The sequence below is a fragment of the Micromesistius poutassou genome, assembly GCF_964030765.1.
Source record: "Micromesistius poutassou genome assembly, chromosome: 15".
NCBI classification, from domain to species: domain Eukaryota; kingdom Metazoa; phylum Chordata; class Actinopteri; order Gadiformes; family Gadidae; genus Micromesistius; species Micromesistius poutassou.
In genome coordinates this window covers 1,760,203-1,774,465 of record NC_140285.1, presented here as the reverse complement: position 1 = coordinate 1,774,465, position 14,263 = coordinate 1,760,203, and the positions used below count along the sequence as shown (strand labels likewise).

At 43.9% G+C, this 14,263-nt stretch overlaps 2 protein-coding genes and 1 non-coding gene across 3 annotated transcripts; all 3 read right to left on the bottom strand.

The window, feature by feature from the left end:
• Window positions 1-1,187: 1,187 nt before the first annotated feature.
• On the bottom strand, window positions 1,188-5,140 carry tpk2 (thiamin pyrophosphokinase 2). The gene is made up of 8 exons (XM_084479408.1): window positions 4,969-5,140; window positions 4,111-4,352; window positions 3,922-3,985; window positions 3,328-3,458; window positions 2,858-2,976; window positions 1,810-1,942; window positions 1,476-1,572; window positions 1,188-1,340 (listed from the first exon to the last, which is right to left on the bottom strand). The coding sequence occupies exons 1-8, from the start codon at window positions 5,033-5,035 to the stop codon at window positions 1,294-1,296; spliced, it is 900 nt and encodes a 299-aa protein (XP_084335534.1). The 5' UTR covers window positions 5,036-5,140; the 3' UTR covers window positions 1,188-1,293.
• A 270-nt stretch (window positions 5,141-5,410) lies between these two features.
• AC3HAE_030179 (transfer RNA tyrosine (anticodon GUA)) lies at window positions 5,411-5,498 on the bottom strand. The gene is given in 2 exon segments: window positions 5,411-5,446; window positions 5,462-5,498. It is a non-coding gene; the product is annotated as a tRNA-Tyr (tRNA).
• An 881-nt stretch (window positions 5,499-6,379) lies between these two features.
• On the bottom strand, window positions 6,380-10,803 carry tnnc1b (troponin C type 1b (slow)). The gene is made up of 6 exons (XM_084480306.1): window positions 10,672-10,803; window positions 9,114-9,144; window positions 8,685-8,831; window positions 7,984-8,098; window positions 7,369-7,505; window positions 6,380-6,815 (listed from the first exon to the last, which is right to left on the bottom strand). Exons 1-6 carry the CDS (start codon window positions 10,693-10,695, stop codon window positions 6,784-6,786), a joined length of 486 nt encoding a protein of 161 aa, XP_084336432.1. The 5' UTR covers window positions 10,696-10,803; the 3' UTR covers window positions 6,380-6,783.
• Window positions 10,804-14,263: the final 3,460 nt, after the last annotated feature.

Below are 14,263 nucleotides of genomic sequence, written 5' to 3'. Positions count from 1 at the left end.
TTTAGTAGCCTCCTTAGTGAGCACCTTTTTCTTGTAGTTTTGTATCCTCCATGAGAGCGTCTTTTGTTACCCTTTTCTAGTAAAGCGTTTTTGGTTAAAACATATTGCCGTCTTCTGAGTTTTGCTTCTGAGTCCCTGTCCCTGAGTCAAGGCGCGACAAACAGCTACAGGAGATGTGAGGATATTAGCCCCTGGGTCTGATGACCATATGACAGCCCGCTTCCTTCAGATCTGTTCAGCTTGCCTGGATTCAGTCATAGTTTGGAGGAACAAAACAAAACTATTATTAATATTATAAAAAGAGATATAGGGCTGCTGGTCTTATTAGTTATTTTTGTCCAGGTATTCGATAGCTGATTATCTTGTTTTCCATGGATGGATAAACAGACTAACTATCTTCAAGTGGACCAGCCTTGGTCTCTGATCAACCAACAGTTGAATGTTGCTTTCATTCAATACAAGCAGTTTTGATGTATTTAAGGTAGCTTCATCTTTTTATTTGACTTTAACTATATATATATATATATATGTATATGTATATATGTATGTGCATACTCTGGATAATGAGACTAACAGATTCAGTTTTTTTGCTATAACCTTTTCATGTAATGTAATGTATTCGTTTGCCTGGTTTTAGTTGACCAGGCAACGACGAAGGCTCAGGCTCAAACATTATGACCGGGATATGATTTCTTTGTTTAACTTTTAAGTTTAAGTATTACAGCTTTATAAACATGGGATAGTTTCTTCAGATTGGCAGTGATTTCCAAAATCACGGACCGATCGTCTTTCCTGTCTGTTTACATGTCTGGAACTTTTCTTTTTAGACCTTTGCTTTTAGAATATCTTTAATGCATTTAACCACTTTTAGACATTCTACTGCCATGTTCTTCTGTATTAATTGCCCATATTTAGCAAACTGCTTAAACTGTGAAAAACTTAAAATGTTTCAAAATCTTGAAAGCATCAACTTTGCCTAAATACAAAATCCAGAAACTAGCCAGCTGTTATTTTGTTTCCAGCTTTTCCAAAGACAGTCAGGGAAAGTCTTATACACACATTTGGTCAGTTTGATTTCTTCCACTTCATTGACGATTTTGAAGGATTGAGGTAAACTGTAATGGAGACTTCAAAGGTCACAAGGTTATATATAATTTAGAAGAAAGGACAAAAATATTTATTTCACAGTATTTACTGAGGATTAATGGGTTAAAATACATTTTTTTGAATTCAGGACAGGGTGAAATGTATAATTTACAGCATCAAGATTGTATGGTGTTCCAGATCTTTATCCTATAAGGTTTGATGGAGGCCCGTCACAAACTCCTGATAATAAGGCTCTGCAAAACAAGACATTAAAAAAGGTAAGTCAAAAGTTGCTTTAAACTCTTGAGAATCTGAAGGACAGTGGTTCTCAAACTTTTAGGGACGAATGCACAGCAGGGAACCACGTGACTAGATGAGGGAGGTCCTACCTGTATCTGGGTCTATACAGGAGTGTCTTATAAGGAAGTCCAGCACCACCATGGCACAGTTTGGTTTGAAGTCCCCACCGACCAGCAGCTCTTTAACCTGAAGAAAGAGGTTTAGTTATGCTCCAAAATAATATGATAATAGAACATGAGGCATGCGGGTGTAGTGGCCGGGGGTTTGACTTCCAGCTGAAGGTACTTAGTTTGTTCTCCATTTCCACTACATGAAGCCATGAGAGAAAGATGCCTAACCCCTCACTGTAAGTTGATTTGGATAAAAGCGCATGCTAAAATAGTAACATAAAAAAAAAAAGTGTAGAGAAAGAGAAATACCCACTTTATCCATTGGCAGGAAGTAGAATTCCTGCACTTCTCCGTCACCAACTCTGGGCTGGAAATCAGCAGGAAGTTCCAGGTCGAAGACAAACTGGCTCTCTGGAAAAACGCCTTCCTCTTCCTCATAGGTGTAGCTTCAAACGCACAAAGTTTTCATTTGATTCCAAAGAGCTCTTCATAATATGTCCCCTCATATATAATCAATGTCCATAAATGGGTTCAGGATTAGCATTATGACATGACATACTAATACATGTCAAAATTCTATTCTTGAACACATTTATTACTCACGCTAGTCCAATAGTTTGGAATTTTGGACATCGGACCTCATTTCCAAGTGAGCCAGTGTGTTATTTATCATTGGAGACTGTTTTCAACATGTTTCATTCAGTCCCTCTAGTTGCAGAAATCGCTGGTGCTAGGCTAGCGCAAGTCAATGGGAACTGCTAGCCTGCCAATAAATTACCCATTCCACAGTACACCCGAGGCAAACCAATTATAATGCCAGACTATCGATGTAAATGTCTGTTGATAGAAAAATGTTATGTTAGAAATAAAACTAACCTTGCATCGCATTGCATTCCGTTTATAATCCCTGTAGTTGGAAGCAGGCTACAGTAGCGGTGGACTGATATTACCTAGAGTGCGCTTCTCTAGTTACGTTCTGCTGTAGTGAATTGGTTGCTACACCGGAGCAAAGTGAAAATCCGCCGCTGCTGAGAAAGTAGTCCCTCAAAATGTAATGCGATCATTGTGATACAAGGATAGTTTTATTTCTAACATTATTCTATCAACACAGACAATTACATCGATAGTCGATATCGATAGTCGGGCATTATAATTGGTTTGCCTCGGGTGTACTGTGGAGTGGGTAAAACAGTTTTTATTGGCAGGCTAGCAGTTTCCCCTCGACTTGCGGTAGCCTAGCACCAGCGATCTCTGCAACTAGAAGGACTGAATGAAACGTGCACACTGGAAGTCAGCCCCCTCGTGCTTAGACGAACACCTGATGACATGGTACATTATTGGACCAGTACATGACTGCTCACCTCACTGTGTTGACCGGTCTAGCCTTCCCAGCGATGGCTGCTGGGATGCAGGCCTCCTCCTCACACTCTTTGAGAGCGGTTTCTCCGATGCCCATACCTGCAGCCAGACCCCCGGCCGCCTGAGGAGGAGAGGAATGGCGAGGCTTTAACCTCTGCTCCGTCCTTCATACCTATGTCTTATGTGAATACTTCTCTTATCCAATTACTGACCTGAAAAAGCTTAACTAGTGTTGATGCATATGCAGGAAAACACTTTGCAATGACTCTATGATACTAACGTTGCTAGTTGCAGGTTTATTGTCGTACGCACATTAACTAAACAAGCAGCAGTCATGAACCTCCTTATGAGTGACAAACAAATAAACAGAAAGTAATACAGAGAGCTTATTTTGATGCATTACAAAGGCCTCTATTTTATATATATTATATATATATTCTAGCGGACGACCCCGAGGGCTCCTGGGCCTCACCAGGTTGTCCAGGCGGCCGGCGTACGTCTGCTTGGTGGCGGAGCGGCGGGCCAGCCACATCCCGAGCCCACCGTCGGCCCCCCGGCAGAATCCGTTGATGTGGACGCCGTACCTCCTCACCCCAAACAGGCCTGCTCAGAACCACAGCGCTGGGATCAGAACCGGCTCTGAGCCACAGGGCTGGGATCAGAACCGGCTCTGAGCCACAGCGCTGGGATCAGAACCGGCTCTGAACCCCAGGGCTGGGATCAGAACCCGCTCAGAACCACAGCGCTGGGATCAGAACCGGCTCTGAGCCACAGGGCTGGGATCAGAACCGGCTCTGAACCCCAGGGCTGGGATCAGAACCGGCTCTGAACCCCAGGGCTGGGATCAGAACCGGCTCTGAACCCCAGGGCTGGGATCAGAACCCGCCCAGGCCAGGCTGACGGTGGTTCTAGGATCAGACGGAGTCACCGTCAGCTCATCTACACACTGCCCTGCCCGGTCTAAACTTGTGTGTTGGCAGGATGTTGAATTTGAATCTTCTTTTCGTTTGTGTCTCGACCATTGAAGTTTCAGGAGTCTTAATTGTACAAATTCAACAGGACTTACTGGTCGCTGATCGCTCCATAGACATCAGTGGGGTGTCGCAGTATCTGGCCATGACGTCATACCTCTGAGGGGTTGGGGGGGTGGGGAGGGGGGGTAGACATTAAGTTATGTTGAATGCCTCGATAACTGTGTCTATATGATTGCATGTGGGTGTGGAGGAAGCCGGTCCCAGTTAGTATCGTATCTCACTTCATCCCTCCAACCCTTCAAACAGGTCAGCGCGTCGTTGCGTCTCAGGACTTGCAGGACGCTGTCCACGCCCTCTGACCTCTTGGAGTGAGTGTCCAGCCTCGAGCTGAGGGCAATGGCGCCGTTGTTTGGCGGATCGAAGACATCTGGGAAGTTCTTCAAAATGGCCGTAATTTGAGGGAGGATCCAACCAACGTGTTGGTCCGCCACCACGAAGCGCAGACATCTGGCACGGCTGGACCCTGGCAGGACCAGGACCGGTAATTAGCTGATTTATCACTCATAACCACAGTATACCAGCATGGTACAAAACAGTATAAAGTAAAGCATGAAAACCTATGTATGTAAGTATGTATGCTCAATCTATACATTTATTCTATGCGTGAATCAAACAGGCCTTCAGATCCAAACCAAATAAGGACAAATTGTAAACTGTATAACGTTAATCAGCAGGACAGTGTTCACATTCGGAATCTCATAAGAGTCCATCTGGGTTAGGCGTGTCTAATTTAAAATATGTTAATTCGATAATTGGCCAAACGACCATCAGGCGCTGCAAACATTCGTTTGAGGTCAGTAGACACATTATTGGTTGGTTGACGAACCAATCAAACCAACACAACTATATAACGCATAAAGTAACGCACACAGCGTCTTTCCGTTATGTTTCTTTAATAGCCGCCAACAATGATTGGTGTAAGGGACAAAGCGGACTAAATAGTCTAAAACTCAACACTAAACAAGAACGAATACAAGTCGGCAAGTCCTATACACACACACACACACACACACACACACACACACACACACACACACACACACACACACACACACACACACACACACACGAAAGTGTACCTGGTGAATGGAAGTTATTCATTTTACGGAGCAATTGTAGCATTTTCTTTGACCAAGCAGTGGCCATTTCGACTGCTTTTAAAGACACTACTCGTAAGCGACGAACAATAGATGACCGCACTTGTGTGGTTTATAATATTTTACCCCTATAAATCTGGAATATACATTCTCTATTTTACCCAAACGCATCGGTATGCGTTCGCAACATGATGTTGCGAGAGGACTTCCGTATTTTCCGGACCAATGGTGAGGCGTTCAAGACCAAGTGTGAACTGGTCATTTACAGCTTCCATTCCCCATAGATATCTCTCTCTCGCTATATATATCTCGTTCTCGCTCTCTTTCTGTGTAAAGAAATACCACAATAATTAGCGACTTTATACCAAAGCTAAATAAAGAATAGTACCGACGTCCGTATAAGAAGGTAATGGTATGTAAAAAGTCCTTCGAGCCGGATTTGAACCAGCGACCTAAGGATTTCAGACGTATGCCACTACAGTCCTCCGCTCTACCAACTGAGCTATCGAAGGCCGAATGACGACCGCGGTATTCCGGTAGATGTTTCTATCCTTACCGTAGTAATCATATTCAAGGACTGAACCACAATAATGATTTGAAAAACAAAAACGTTGCTGTGTATGATTTTTAAAGGTTTTGTAGATAATACAATTTAGTATTCAAAACAGCATCTAAGCATCCTTAACACCCCTCATTTAAAACAGTGCTGGATATTTACAATTTGAAACACAACTGTTGGGATGGAACTTGTGTTTGTAGCGGCGACACCAGTAGCAGCCACCAGGGGACGTGGTTGGACAAAATGGAAAAGGTGAAGCGGAGCTTTGTCAATATAGTTCATGTCGCTAACGTTATCTATCAAATATATTAGAAAACGAAAATATGTTGCAATGGATTTCACTCCATAATAGTGTTCACGAGGTTAGTTTCACAGCCCAAAACGAAAAACAAATCTACAATCAAGTCCACATTAAGTAGCCCTTTGTGGTGGCTAATATTAACTGTGTAATAACTGTGTTAAAGAATAACCATACTACAACTGTATGCCAATAATCAACTGAGCAATGTATGTAACACACACACGCGCACACACATATGCTTACTGTTATAAAGTCAGTCAGGCAAAAGGTTGCAGGTTAATTAGTGCTCAGCAATTGTTCATGTCGACCGAAGTCTCTCGAGCGCAGAACGGATGACGAGTAAATTACGGATAAAATAATACACTAGTGCGGACGTTTTCAAAATAAAGAGCATTAAAAATAACAACATAACTAACATCGAGGTAATGTGTGTATGTTTATTTTGCTGTAACAATATTATCGCTTCAATAATATGGATATGGTTTTATATTTCAATTGATTAAAAACCGCACAGAAAAGACACAAAGCAGCAATACTGAAAATCCCTTTATTGAAAATACATTGTTTTCTGCTATAATGTATTCCTTTTTTCGTCTTGGTGGAAAGATGGTCAAATAAATTTAGAAAATATATTCTTACGTTTTCTTGAGAAACAAATGTGGCATGTAAACTTTGTGGGCGTAATCCATTTGAATTAACTCACTGCACAGCAAATGAATCTCATTCATATTTAAAACATAATACTAATGTTCAGAAGGGTCAAGGTGTTTATATTTGAAATGTAAGATTTGTAGTAGGCCTAGTAGGCCTATTCATTTAACAACTTGTAGACAAAGGACAGGAGACACGAGTGTTGGACAGAGGGAATGACATCATTGAGCTTTGAGGAGTCGTTCAGGTATTTTAAGATGGATCCATGTTGTAGTTCAGAGATCTTCTATTCTACACCCTTCATAAACTCCAGGAACTCTAGAAGAAAGATAAAAGAACAAAAAACATTATACTGCTTGTAAAAATCCAAAATTATATTATCATACAGGATGTGAAAATAATTCAGAATCATGCCTATTGCAGAAAATGCTCCATTGTTTTATAGACTTATAGAAAACAGGCTAAAACCTACACCCTTTGAACCTATGCCTTGTTGTTCCCTTAGCACATTCATGTGGACATTTTATTTTATTTAGTTTTATTTTATTTATTTTATTTAGTATCTCTTATTGTCCCTTATTGTCCCTTATTGTCTCTTATTGTAAGTATTCATATAGATCTCTTTTTTATAATCCTGTGTATGTTATGTGTGATGTCTTTAAAGCTACTGTGACCTTGAATTTCCCCTTGGGAATCAATAAAAGTATCTATCTCTATCTCTATCTCTTTCTCTCTCTCTCTCTCTCTCTCTCTCTCTCTCTCTCTCTCTCTCTCTCTCTCTCTCATCCATCTTCTTCTGCCAGAATCTCTGTAATTTAACTAGTAGTTTAAGGTCACTTAAAACACCACCGCCGTCCTTCCCCCTGAATACCGTCATAGTCGATTCGGCCGTCGTTGTTCTTGTCGCCGTCCTTCATCAGCTCCTCAATGTCGTCCTCTGTGATGGACTCTCCGGTGGACTCCAGCATGGCCTTCAGCTCGTCCAGGTCGATGTAGCCATCTCCATTCCTCAACACAGGATCACAGGCCTCTTATCATTGGGACTGCTGGCTATAACTCACTTGCTACGACCCCACGTGACGTGGTCTACACACTAAACACACTGAGATGGACCTCCACATCCAGGACGGGAAAGTCCTTCTCACTAGTTTGAGACGACCATATGGATTAGGCTAATGAGCTAATTAGCCTAATCCCCAAAGTATAACTAAGGAGGGAATTCAGCTGTGTTATGGTAGTTGGGGTTTTACATTACAATAGATGTCACTTCGTTATCTATCAACCATTTTTATCCTTATGCAAGTTATGATCATAGCTGGTTTCATTTGAGCATGACATAGCCGGCCCTCAATAATACCTTACTGGAACAAAATGACCCTTCAACACACACTTTGTTTGCCATCCTACAGGCCTACGGTGTAAGCATACACTTCACTGTGTCCAAAAGTGAAACTCTGTTATCTAGTCACTCGGAGGAGGAACTCACTTGTCAAACATGCGGAACAGTTCAGCTAGCTCCTCTTCTGACTTCCCCTTGCTCTCCTCTTTCATGCAGCGCACCATCATCACCAGGAACTCGTCAAAGTCTACGGTTCCGCTGCCTGGAAGAACACGGTCAATATCTCAGAACCATGCATAGTGAATACAGGGTTGCCAACTTTTGGTTTTTGGCCGGAGTGAGACTCTGTAGAACTCTGTAGACTCTGGGGGGGGGAATTGATTGTTGGATTGCGGGCGGACAGGATTGTTGAGGGGGGGGGGGGGGGGGGGGGGGGGGGGGTGACAAGAGATCTAACAGGTTTTAGTTTTTTTTGGCGTGACATTTGTAGCGTGTGGGTGAGAGTTGGCAACCCTGGTGAATGTAACATGTGTGCCATCTGCATTTCTGCTTGGTAAACCCATTGATGTAAGAAACTGTTTGACTAAACTGGCAAGCGAGGATGGCTTTTATTTTCTGAACGTGATTTTTTTCAGCATGAACTGGAGTACAATATAATAAAAAATATTATATTGATCTTTATGGGGAATCCTGTTACAGGAATGGGAGATTATATATGTGTGTGTGGACAGTAATGTGGCTATGTTAGCATCGGCTGGGATTGCAAAGATTGCTAGTTATGTAGCTAGGTTAGCAATGGAAGTTAGCAGTGTGGCTAAGTTAGCAACGATGGCTAGCTGTTTACGTACCGTCTTCATCCACCTCGTCGATCATCTCCTGGAGCTCCTCTGGTGTGGGGTTCTGTCCAAGCATCCTCATAACCTTCCCCAGCTCCTTGGTGCTGATGCAGCCATCCTCTGCGTCCTGAATGAAGACATCAAACGCGGCCTTGAACTCTAGAGAGGGCCAGAAACATAGGTGGCTTTGAGAAGTAACGGAAATCACCAAGATGTGAAGAATGTCTCAAATATTGTTGTTAGTAATTAGCATCGTCAAGCTATATTTAGCTAGACTAGAGGTAGAGACACTTATTGTGTTGTAGGACTATACAGCTGTGGTATTAGCAGTAGACTAGTAAGGATTCACGCTAGGCTTTTATAGTGCCACAAGAAGTAGTGGTACTTGCTGCATGCTAAAGCTAATGTTGATTCCTAAACCTAAACCTAAAAGATTCTCACCATTTTTCTGCTCCTCTGTCAAGTTCTCAACCTAAAGAAAGAGAAGGACGTATCGTTAGTTTTGACATATTCAAATAATCATATTATTTTAAATTACTTACAACCTCATATTTTCCGATACATTCATACTAAAACTGCCATTCGATATATATGCAAAGCAAGGAAAGCTGAAGCTTGTCGTCTCCTGACAATAGGTGTATTTTTATATGCACTGCATCCCACCCCATGATACATATCGTATCACCAGATTCTTGTCAATACCACTGCCTACCCCCCCACGACGCTTTGTCCTTGAACCCTCACCACCCAGTCCCTGTCCCAACCAACGCCTCCATGTAGGCACCCAGGCCTTCAACCCCCCCCCCCCCTCCCACCACCACCCCCGACCACCATAGGACTGAAATGTCATGGCAATTTCTTCACCTGCTATTCTGGTCCCACGGGGGCCACAGTTGGATGCTTAGGCCAGTGGAGGCTATTGGGGGAGGCGGGGTGGGTTGGTGGGTTGTGGGAGGTGGGGGAGGCAGGGTGGGTTGGGGGAGGTGGGGTGGTTGGTGGGTTGGGTTGGGGGGGAGGTATTGGAAGGGTTGGTCGAAGCAGTCAGTTGGCAGCCGCGTCTCCGACCTGCGATAGCAGTCCTCACTCAGGATGGTCGGCTGGGGCCAACAGCTGTCATGTCCTCTTCTCCTTTGTCCTACCTGACCGCCCCAACTGTCGCTTTGTTCTATTGTTGTCACGCTGAAAGATGTCAGAAATGCTTGCTAGCTGAGGCAGGCATCTCCTGGACTGGGACCAGGGGATAGGAACCAAGGGTCTCGATCGTCTCAACTGTCCAGCGAATACCCTGCCAAACTAGGCTGTGGCGGTTCGCCTTTAATACGCTGACAGAAATAAATATACTTGTCTAACAAGTAGACAAAGAGTTATTGTGGGAGCGATGAGCAACCACAGCGCTATGAACTGCTTCTGAAATGTTCCTTTGGGATTGGCCGATGTTCATGTGATGTCCAGTGGGATTCTTAGCTTGATCTCTGACAACGGTGAAGGCAGTTGGTCTGGGCCTTCCATAGACACCCACTATGTGCATATACCTTTTCGAAAATACTAGCATGCAAGCTGGCCTGAAAAATGGTTAAAAGTCTATATTCATTCATTCATATTCAGACATGCTAATATTGTGGAAAAGAGGTACACACACAGAACATTTTTATCCAGAGCTTTCAAACTTGTTTCTGTTCTTATTCTTAGTGGCAACGGGCCGGTTTTAGGCATGTCTCGAAGACGTGTGACGTAGCCCTCAGAGCCACGGAGCACGGGAGCGCTTCCCTCTAATACCCTTGTTCCCAATGTCATGCCACTGCTGTCCCTTTAAACACACAGCCAAGCCAAGACCATTTCTAAACATGCATTTCATAAAACATCCCGAGTTGCAATTTCACTTCTTGTAACTTGTTGAATGTAGCAATAAAAAAAAAAAATATTTTTAAATGTAATTGATAAATCAATTAATAAAATAATCATATGTCACATTAAACAATAATGCTGCTTGTCCACTCACCGCTGCCTTATATACATCATCCATGGTTCCTGGTCTGTCTTTGTTTTATCCACACACTCACACACACGCACTCACAGTGCTGCTCTCGCTCAGATACAAGACAAAGACTTGAAGCACTACCTGCCTCTCTCTTTTGTTGGGTAGGGGGGGGCTTTGGTCACTCAGAACCCCACCGTTGACGTACACACGTCACCCAACTTTGATGAGGTGTGTGTGTGTGGTTGTGTACGCACGTGTGTGTGTGTGTGTGTGTGTGTGAAGGGAGAGTATGGGAGAGAGAGAGATCTATAAATAGAGCGAGAAGGGTGATTTTCCAACAATAGCAGTGCATTGGCGGCAGCACCTAAATTGGAAACATTGTCTGTTTGTCCCGGCCTCCGTAGCTAATAGAAGAGCCACCATTGGTTCTGGGAAACAGGCTCTGCATTTAGTTATGCCTTTATTCGCCTGTTGGATGCACAAGCGGTGGACTTCATAACAATCCTTATCAATGTGTTTTTGATGCAATGATACTGTGTGACCTGACCTTCATCAGCCTCAAGGGTGACCAGGCCTTGAGGGTCATGGTGGCGACCATTTGCAGTTTGATCTCATTGAGGAGCAATCAGACAGGAAGAGAGAGAGAGAAGGACAGAGTGCATGCAAGGACAAATGGAGGTTCTTTGGGAACGGTAGTGGAAGGTCCTTCTGCTGCACCCAACGCTTCCAACTCCAACTGTGCTAACCGAGTCCTACAAATAGAATAAAATACATTTCCCAAAGTGCATCTCGGAAAAAGGAGCTAATAGGTCAGCCATATCGTTTTCCTCATATACAGGAACGCTCTTTTAAATTCCGTACATACTGAGGGACATCTGCCCCCAAAGGAGCGCTGTCCATCAGGCCCCAGCAGTATGCAGAACCCTGTCCATCAGGCCCCAGAAGCATACTGTATACAGTCTGTAATACAGAGGTACTGTTGGCACACATTGTGTCATTGTGAGCAGTGGCAAACCATAGAACAAGAACATGTTTTATGACAATAGAGTCGTGGTGAAGATCTAAAACTGCCTGTGTCCTTGACTAGAAATAGTGTTGCAACTGTGGGGGAGGTGGGTATGTGTGAGTGTGGTTGGTTTGTATATATGTGTGTGTGTGTGTGTGTGTGTTTATTTGCATGTGTGTATGTGTGCGTTTATTTAAGTCGATGTGTGCATGTGTGTTACATGGAATGCATGTATGAATGTGTGTTATTTAAATGTGTCTTGTGCATGTGCATGTCTGTTTATTTAAGCATGTGCGTGTGTGCATGTGCGTGCGTGTGCGTGTGTGTGTGTGTGCGTGTGTGTGTGTGTGTGTGTGTGTGCTTGGCAGGATCATCAGGGTAATAAAGGGGTAGATGGGGTATCACATCCTGCAGTTCTCTGTCGGTCCAGCAGCACCTGCTGTTGGTCGGCAGCTGTAGCGTGGGTCTGAGGGTCAGGGGTCAGACGGCTGGAGTCGGACCCGGTTATGTGCGGACACCGAAAGGCTTTAGCTGCAATTAAGACAAAACGCGGCACTTAGCTTAGCTGCTTTCCCCGGGGTGGTGTCTGAGCTCAGCCCCACCAACCACGAGCAGCCTGTGGGCCTTCTAGAATTACATGGTAGGGGGTGGAATCATTCACTGTTATCTCCACCTTCTTAACACATGTTTGTCCGGGTTTTATGGGGTCGTGAAATGACCATGCTAAGATACATGGATAAGTTACAATGAAACCGAATGAAAAGATGGGAAGTTAGAACCATTTGGATTTTTTTATTATTTACAGCCATTATTATTATCATTATCACTACCACTATATCACTTTTTAAAATTAATTTCTCTGGGATTGATTGAACACTTGTGTTGTTGCGGTACCCTGTATAACCATGGTATGGCGCTATATATAGATTGTATGAATAAATGTCGTGGATTAAAGTGTGTTTGTAGTTTTGGGGGATTTTCGTTGACATCACAACTATCGGTATAGCGAATCAGAAACCAGCAGGCCTGACAGGTAGGGGACTTGTTAGGGTTGTTTATGGTCCAAAGCCCACATATTTATTTTAAATGCCCAAGGTCAAATGAGGGTTGACGTCTGGCATAACGTGTCGGGATAACAGCCGTCACAACACCGCTACATCACTAGCTGTTCTAGAGAGCTAAAAATATCTGCTGTCACCAAGATATATTATTTCAAACTCACATGTTGGGGCCAAAGTTGACAACCTCTCCTGAGAACAGGAAGTAGCTTGACAAAAGGTCTGGTGTATTATAATATATATAATATATATAATATAATGTTCGACCTGATCAGAAAGTGTGGATCAGTTTTGGGAAGATTTGAACACTTAAAGAGAGACAGCCCCTTGTGAAAAGACCATGGTACAAACTTCACAAATAGCCTTGTAGCCTAATGGTTTATATTTTTAAATCTTTACAATGCTACAGGGCTGGATATTGGTCCAGTTCACCTTAATCATTCAGACTCTCACTGAACTGTACACAGGGGACAAAGACTTGTTGAACCTACAACATTACAGTTGAACCTAACCTCCTCATAAATGCAAGTAGACACATCAACACTACCACACTTCCCCCTATGGACGCAGAGAATAAGACAGAGAAGCAGAAGGCAGAAGCCTGCTCGGTTCACATGTCCTGGAAGGAATTTCTCATATGTGTGGTTTGCAACGTAAGGAAGAAAAGTAGGAGAGAACCTGGTTAGACTCTCGCTGGTCGTTCTACAAAGTGGTCATTCTTTCATGTCCTGCAGCCTGCGCTCCTATTGGTCGGCTCTCCAGGATGTTGTCTTTATCCCTCAGCCAAACGGAGACGGCGTCCTACCGTTGGACCTGGGTCTGGATGTTGGACCGGAGCCCAGGCGGAGGTAGGCCTGAGGGTTGGAGTCCAGGAGACTGGGAGAGGTAGGGCCTCCTCCACAGGAGAACCAGGACTGGAACCTTCACGTTTTGTGCAGATCATCATCTTCTGCCAAGACATACCTTTTTCAAAGGTAATTCTGTCCAAGTAATTTATTATCAAGTATTTATTCATGTATGTAATATTTGTTTTTACTTTTAGCATTTCTGCAGCAAATGTGTGTTTGCATGTTTATGTGCGATGTGTTCCAGTGTTTAGGCATCAGTAATCAAGTCATTTGGCTAAAACGTTTGTTGCGGTTTTTGTTGGTCCGCTCATGCATGGCCGTGCACCCGTACGTGTTTGCTGGGGCCCTTGTGCACACATGCACATTTCTCTTGGCTGGAGGGGGATAACGGCAGTGAGGGGGAGTTTGATATCCTGAGAAACTTATGAATGAGGGCATTTATCTCCCTCAAACCTGAAAACACCCCCACCTCCACCCCCACCTCCACCTCCGCCCCCACCCGCACCCCCACCCCCATCCCCACCTCCACCTCCATCCCCACCTCCACCTCCTCCACACCCACCTCCACCTCCCCCACCTCCACCTCCACCCCCACCCAACCAGCCCCTTTCTCATACCTTCTGGTCTGCTCTCCCTCCCTCCCTTCCCTTGCCTCTCTCGTCTAGAGGCTATAAGAGGGTCTTTCTCAGGGTGTGGAGACT

Excerpts from the sequence above, each read along its gene's own strand:
- tpk2 (XM_084479408.1), bottom strand. The coding sequence starts at position 5,035 with ATGGCCACTGCTTGGTCAAAGAAAATGCTACAATTGCTCCGTAAAATG. Across the intron at positions 1,573-1,809 it reads ACTTCCTGCCAATGGATAAA|GTTAAAGAGCTGCTGGTCGG; the intron begins GTGGGTATTTCT and ends CTCTTTCTTCAG. Across the intron at positions 1,341-1,475 it reads CTGTATAGACCCAGATACAG|AGCCTTATTATCAGGAGTTT; the intron begins GTAGGACCTCCC and ends CTTGTTTTGCAG.
- tnnc1b (XM_084480306.1), bottom strand. The coding sequence starts at position 10,695 with ATGGATGATGTATATAAGGCAGCG. Across the intron at positions 9,145-10,671 it reads ATGATGTATATAAGGCAGCG|GTTGAGAACTTGACAGAGGA; the intron begins GTGAGTGGACAA and ends CTCTTTCTTTAG. Across the intron at positions 8,099-8,684 it reads CGACGAGGTGGATGAAGACG|GCAGCGGAACCGTAGACTTT; the intron begins GTACGTAAACAG and ends GTGTTCTTCCAG.